The sequence below is a fragment of the Octodon degus genome, unplaced genomic scaffold (genome assembly GCF_000260255.1).
Source record: "Octodon degus isolate 3935 unplaced genomic scaffold, OctDeg1.0 scaffold00331, whole genome shotgun sequence".
NCBI lineage: Eukaryota > Metazoa > Chordata > Mammalia > Rodentia > Octodontidae > Octodon > Octodon degus.
Window position 1 is genome coordinate 1001704 of NW_004524907.1, and position 7271 is coordinate 1008974.

The 7271-nt window shown below is 46.0% G+C and overlaps 1 protein-coding gene across 2 annotated transcripts in view; it reads right to left on the reverse strand.

Annotated features, from left to right (window-relative positions):
- Ankrd35 (ankyrin repeat domain 35) overlaps positions 1–6404 on the reverse strand; it is a 17988-nt gene extending 11584 nt beyond the window's left edge. The window contains exons 1-3 of one of the 2 annotated variants that reach the window (XM_023708131.1): positions 6118–6404; positions 5353–5409; positions 248–378 (exon numbers count right to left, since the gene is read on the reverse strand). In XM_023708131.1, the coding sequence (XP_023563899.1) occupies positions 248–378; positions 5353–5409; positions 6118–6156 (227 nt within the window). In that variant the 5' untranslated portion in view covers positions 6157–6404. The remainder of the gene's footprint in view (positions 1–247; positions 379–5352; positions 5410–6117) is intronic. The other variant, XM_004647840.2, reaches the window with a different exon arrangement.
- Positions 6405–7271: the final 867 nt, after the last annotated feature.

Genomic DNA, 7271 nt, shown 5'->3' on the forward strand with positions numbered 1-7271 from the left:
AAAAAAAAAAAAAGGCCCCAACACAGACCAACAGAATGGGACTCTTCTCACTCCCATCCCACCAATGACAGGGGATGTTGCCCTGCCAATTTCTCTGGCAAGCCCAAGGGCCTGAGTTCAATCCCTGGTTCCGCAAAAAAAAAAAAAAAAAAAAAGGACCCTACAGGCATTTTCTAGTCCTACATCATAATGGAGATTAGGGTTTTCAAAAGGAACACATACCAGGGATGGGGTCAGGAGGACTTACGGGGACTGGCCATTTGAGTCTAGCTTGGTGGGTCGGGCAGACTTCCTAGAGGCCAGGGCAGCCACGCGTCCCACATCCCCCCGCTGTACTGCCTCCAGCAGCTTCTGATCACGGCGGTTCCATTTCTCCACCTGGTCCAGAGACACAAATTGGGTGAACATGGAGGATGAGGATGGTGTGGAGAAAGCAGAGGAAAAGGTAGACACCACACAAGGGGGGAAAGGAGCTGTGTCTGTTTCGCAAAGCATTTTGTCCTTGGATAAGCCAGCTAATATTAACCAGTTCACATACCATCATTAGCTGGGCATGGTGGTACATGCCTGTAATCGCAGCGCTTAGGAGGCTGAGGCAGGAGGATCACCACAAGGCCAACTGGGCTACAGAGTGAGATACTGTCTCAAAAAACATGCCACCATCAACTATTACTAATTACTGCCAACCTTGGACCTAAAGATGCCTAGACACTGAATTAAAATTTATGCATGTTGAGTGTGTAGTGTTTCAGGTGTATTTTATCATCATTAGGATTATTGGTAGTAGTGGGAGGGCCCAAACTCAGGAAAAGGGAGAGCAACAATTCCTTTTCCTTTTGTTCTCTAAGTCTTACTGAAGCAAACTGAACCAAGCTGCACACTCCTGATTGGGCTCACATTAACTACCACCTGCCCCTGCTGCTCCACTTCTTTGTCCTTAGTTGCTAGTAAATCAAGCAGCTAGCTTCAGAGCACAGACAGGAGTTCACGTACCCAACCACACCACCTCTATCTATTGGCTTTTGGATCTAAAACTGGGAGGATTCCCACAGTTTCTTTTCCCCTATGCTGTATCTATCTATTCCCTGTAGCTAGTCTCTTTCCACCTGCCATGGGAACAACTAAAAGAGCAAAGACAGGTCCCTACCTATGCTTGAAGAAGCAGTGAGAGGCTCCCCTCCTCCTCCCTCTCCTTCCTTCTAGTTTCCCCGGCAGGGAGCAGCTGTTCCAGACAGGGCCACACCTGGGGTGTACATTGTTCTATCATTTTAGTTTGAGTTTTTTTGGGTGGAGGAGTAATTACAGTAATTGAAGTATTACAGAGCATAAAAGACAGTGCTGTGTAAAAACACCCAGGATTTAAAAAACCAAAACCAAAACCTACGATTGAACATACAGAAAACGTGGTGGTCATAGACATAAAAAGAGGAATGATGAATGCAAATAGCTTTGGGATGGCAGATTTTCTCAGCTGGACTGAGTTGGAGACCTGGTTTAGCAATCGTCTGAGCTGTGTGACCTAGAGCAAGCCATTAAACACCTATAACTCATTTTCTCATCTCTAAAGTGTGAGTAATAATAACCATCTCATCATGTTATGAGTATTAAATAAGTAAATGTCTATAAAATCTCTCTGTAAACTGTAAAGTTATAGAAGTGTACAGCATCCTTCTAACTACAGGAAGTAGTGAAAAATTGCTGGTGATACCTTATGCTTTATGATGTATAATCTCAACAAGGAAGGGGTTATAGGAGGAGATGAAAAAAATGGGGTCTGTGGAAGCCCAGTAATTCACATTAAAACACTGTTTATGCAGCCGAGGCAAATTATTAATTGATACAGGAAATATTTAAATGCTTCAAACATAATATTATCCAGAGTAGACATAGGCTGAGGTTAAACTCCTGTAAGGCACTTGCAATTCCTCGTGGTCTTTCAAATACTATTTCTATTAGGCTCTGAATATCCCTGGAAAATAGTAAGTTTGATATTATTTTATCTCTTTGATGGAAGAAGAAATGGAAACACACTGAATTTATTTAACTGTCCAGAGCACATAACAGCAGTAATATTGGGATTAGAATACAGATCACCTGAGGCCCAGTCTTGATTCTCACACCAGACCACGCTATACTACAAAGCTATGGAAAAAGTTTACTTCTTCCCCAGGTAAAGTCTCAGGCCGCCTCTAGGCCAAAGCCACCCACCCCCAGATGCTATGCCCTGTTTGAAGAGTCTCCAAACAGGATAATTCTCAGAGGACAAAATAAGCAAAAGACTCCTCCATATACTCACAGCTTCTGTGACATAGGAACACATTTTCCAAAGTCCCTTGGGAACCATGTCTCCCGTTGGCAAAGAATGAGCTGGAACTCTGCCTCCATCGGCTGACCTCAGCCTAAAGCTCTCCATATAAAAGCTTGATTCTAGCTGGGTATGATGGTGCATGCCTATAATCTCAGCACTATGGGAGGGTGAGGAAGGAGGATAGCAAGTAGGAGCTCATTCTGGGTAATTTAGTGAGACTCTGACTCAAAAAGTTAAAAAAAAAAAAAAAAAAAGGGCTGGGGACAGGGCTCAAAGGGAGGCCCTGGGTTCAGTCTTCAAGTACTCCAAAAACTACAATAACAGCAAAATCCTGATTCTAACACTTTCTGACTTTGTGAATATTAAGCATATAAGACCTTTTTTGAACCTCAGTTTCCTAATGATACAATAATATATAAAGTATCTAGCTCTGTACCAGCAGCATAGTAGCTGCATAATAAATCTTAGTTCCAACCTCAATCCTCCCAGGCATTGCTGGGCACACATGAGGTATTCCTGGGCTCAAACTTCCCCATCTCGGCATGGGAGGAAGAGACCCTACTCATATCAGTGAATGAGTAAGAGTCAGGCTGTTTAGGTAGTAAAGCTGCTTCTTGGCAATGTGGATATTCCTTACTGCTAGATAGTTCTACATCACCTGATTTACTCTCTATAATCTCATTATGTGAAGAGTTTAGAATGAGTGCTACATCTTCATGACAAACCTCTGAAGAGCTGAAGTAAAAAAGAACAAGAAGGATGCTTCCAAACCCCAAGATCCATGGAGGCACACACCTGTAAGAGTCCAGCTACTCTAGAAGCAGGAGCCCCAAAAGTTAAAGGCCAGGCTGGGCAATTTAGTGAGATCCTTTTCATCTCAAAAATGAAAGGGATTGAGCTGTAATTCAGTGGGAGAGCATCTGCCTAGTCATCTACTTCTGGTTCCAATCTCTAATTTAAAAAAAATCAAGCCGATTGCTTACTTTAGCACCTTGGAAAGCAAATATTAGATTACCATCACAGGACCATGTGTGAAATCACCAAATTAATCAGAAGACTCAATAGCAAGGATAAAGCTTTGCTTTCTAGGGCTGAAGTTAGGGGCCTTTGTAGAAATAACTATACCCTCTTCTATCTCTGCTGCACACCTGCAAGCACAACAGACAGTGACAGAACATGGCGAGTGCTACAGAACAGCTGAATGAGACTAGAAAGCCTGCCCCGGAAGGATGCGGACTTGACTCTGAACATTTCAAATGCAATCCCTCTGCACATCTCTCTACACTGATCCAGTACTAAGAGTCTAAATTTTTTTTAGAGGAGCCCAGGATATAGCTTATTGGCACAATGCCTGCCTGGCAAGCACAAGGTCCTGAGTTCAAGTCCCAGTACCCTTTGCATATATATATATATATATATATATATATGTTATTTTTCTGGTCTGTTTCCACTTTTGACCTAGGTCTAGACTTGTGTAAAACATTCTGAAAAGCACCCATCTTCTACTTGACTAAAACATAAGATTGTAGGAGCTGGGTTTTGTATGCTTGTTGATATCCCTGTGTAAGGGATAATAGAGAGTGGTATGAAACCATCACTGATCTTTAAGTCCTCACCTTCCTCTGAGGGCACTGGAGTCTGCCTCTAGCCTCAGGGGTGTGAACAGGAACAGAGAGGCCATCTCCCAGCATGACAGGGAAGCCCTGGCCAGGAAGGCTGTCACACCATTTCTCAAAAAAATGGATCCTGCGTGTTAGCTCTCCAAAGTATCACGGAAAATTTTCAAGGGAAAAGTGGGGAACTTTCAGAAGACAACACCTTGAGGCTGAAACTGACTTATTTTTAAGCCTTATGCAACTTTAGTCTGACTTCAGAGATAGATTTTCTTTCTACTAGATAATTCTAAATCTACCCAATTTTGTTTCTTTTAATCACATTGCGCTAAGATCTCGTTACACCAAGAAGAGTTTAGAAAGGGTTAACATTCCTGATGACCAAAACTTGGGACAGAGAATCAAGAAAGACAGAGGGACAGTGACAAATCCTACGATTCAGCCCATTGCTCATTCAAACACCTTCCAAAAGAGGCACTGCCCAAGGATGAGAGAATTGAGAAGAGTGAAGTAGTTCCTCATTCCTGAGGAGGAGGCAGATGCCATAAGCCTGAAAGGAAGGGCAATGCTAAAGATTTTCAGGGTCTAGGGAGGAATTCACATGAATAAGAAAAGCATTCTGAGTTAAGACAGTGTCTAGCAGCCTCTGTTTCTGGTTCCTGTAATAGAAAATGCCTTTTAAATAGTTGATCAGTGTGTAGAGAAACTCAGTAGAGAGGCAAATGGAAATGGGACAAGGACAGGCCTCGACAGAGCTCCTACTCTTGCCTCACAGCTTTCTCCCAGGTTTCTGTGTCCTGCCCATGCTGAAGGAACTAAATATTCTCATGTTCAACAAATGGCACCACTAAGTTGAATTACCTGAGCAATATTACTACAGATAGCTGGACAATTCATTTCTGAATAATCCACAATCCAAATCTCCATAGAAAATTCCATCCTCAGATAGAAGATCTTTCTGTGATGAATTTTTAGAAAAGGAGAAACTACATACCCTTCCTATACCACCACCTTCTGGGACAGGGAGATGGCTCAGTAGAATAAGCGCTTGCTTGGCAAGTGCAAGGGCCTGAGTTCAATCCCTGGTTCTACCAAACAAAACAAAAAACAAACAAACAAAAGAAAAGATTCAAAATATCACCACCTTCTGTAATTTATGTCATTTTTCTTTGTGTTTTCTTCTGGGAAAACATGAAGAATAAGTGACTTCTTCGGGCAACTCTCATTATGAGCCCACACTATCCTCCTATAATTTCACCATTAGTTTCCCCAAACTCATACAAAACAGAATACATGTCCTAAACTGGGTGAGGGTCAGGATGAAGGAAAACACTGGAGAGAAACAGGAACAAAGTCTTGACTGGCCCAAGAACCAGTCTGATGACCAGATACTGCACTGAACTGGCAGGGTGGATTCTGAAGACAACTCACCCAGTCCCTTGGCAGGCAACCTCGCGTCCTCTGGCAATGCTTGTCAGGCTGGCTAGACTGCAAGATTAACCCATAGTAAGCAGGCAGGAGGAGGTCCAGCAAAAGGAAGCAAAGTGGGCTTGGGTGGTCAAAGTGGGGCCGAGGTTGTAGAGAACACAAGGATGCTGCTGAGGGAGCACTGCGTGGAAAGGGCCGTGGAGTGATGCTTGAAGCTGTGGCGCTCTTGAGAATGGGGGTGGAAGTGGCACAGGCTGGGATGGAGGCAACGACAGAGGACTATGTAGAAAGTTAGGGAGAGGCACAGAATTAGGATTACTTGGGACGACAGGACATATTGAGGATGGGGCCACAGGGGAGAGTTGAAAAATGTAGGTTGGGGCAGCTATTGTGGCAGAGGGGGAGAGCGGAGCCAAGAGGTGGGCAGTAGCAGATGCTTGTAGGTGGTTCGGTTTGGGGAGAAGCAGCGGTAGAGAAAAGGGCTTTGTGGAGGGGACAAGGTTGTAGAAAACGTGCCAGAAGAGTGTAAGACCAAGAGAAAAGATCTTGGAGAGGGTAGAAGTTAGGAAGGCAGGCAAAGCAAACTGGGGCACAAGTTACGGACGACGGCACTAAGGTAAGTTAGCAGGGCTGCAGGCTGCACTGCCGGCGCAGAAGCTCTGGAGAGACCAATGAAGAGATGAAGCGCCAGTGTCGGACTGGGACTTCGGGCTCTGTCAACACAGGGCTTGGACGCCAACCGCATTCTCCCACACATTTGGCACCTACCGCCACTTGGGAACTGGAGCAGGAGAAGAAGCGCTTCATGGCCGGGCCAGGGCCACGGGGGGACGGGGACGCGCGGAGAGCCAGGCCACAGTTCCCAGACCCACCGAACTCCGCTGCGGTTGTGTGAGAAACAGCTGTCAAACCTAGACGGCCCCGGGGCCCGCCCCCTGCCCGCCCCGCTCAATCAGAGGCGAGAACTGGAGGGCCGGGCGGAGAGCTCCGCCCCTGGCCCGGCCCCATCCCGCCCCTGCGGAGGCAAAAAACCCGCAGTCCGGCTGCGTCGCCGCCAACTCCTCCCTACCCGCCCCGACCTCTTCCAACCGAGAAGGAACCCGGGGGTCAACGGCGATAACGCCTCCCCGGTCCCGCCCCGCCGGTGGGCCCCGCCCCTCGTCGCCCAGCCGCCCCGGAGCACCGGGGTCCCAGCGACTCCTTTAACCATTGATGCCGTTTTATTATTTTATCCAGACGCGTTACCTCGGCCTCTTCTCCCCTCCTCCAGACTCTCACCAAAAACCCAAGCACAAAAGAGAACAGTTTGGAAACGAGGGGAGACATACACGCTAAGTGGGAACCGAGCAGGAATCCATGTTGCCGCAGCAACCTGGGAACAAAACCGGAGGCAAAGGGGATTTGGCCAATTTCTGATTGAAACTCTTACCGAAAGGGAAAGGAGAGCTGTGGCACACGACTGTAATCCCAGCACTCGGGAGGCTGAGGCAGGACGATCGCTGCTGGTACAAGACCAGCCTGAACTACAAAACAAGATCCTGTCTCAAAAAGCTGAGAAAGATGAGGATATAGCTCGGCAGCACAGCTCCTGGCAAGCGCAAGATCTTGAGATCGATGTCCAGTACCAAACAAAAGTGAGAATTTTTACTTTAAGCATCTTCTAGGCAGGAAACAAACAAAAACATTGGGCGTAAAAGCAATCCCAGCAATTTGAAAGACGGAAAGAGGAGAATCACAAATTCCAAGGCCACCTGGGCGATTTATTTATCAAGATTCTAAAAGCCAATCAGTCAGTTGATGGACCAGTGGATGAAGGCTTGGGATGTAGCTCAGCACACATAACTTGGGTTTAGCCCTCGGTTGAGGGAGGGTGTAGAAAAAAACCCAAATACTATCTTCCCTATTTTCACTTCCCTTTCAGT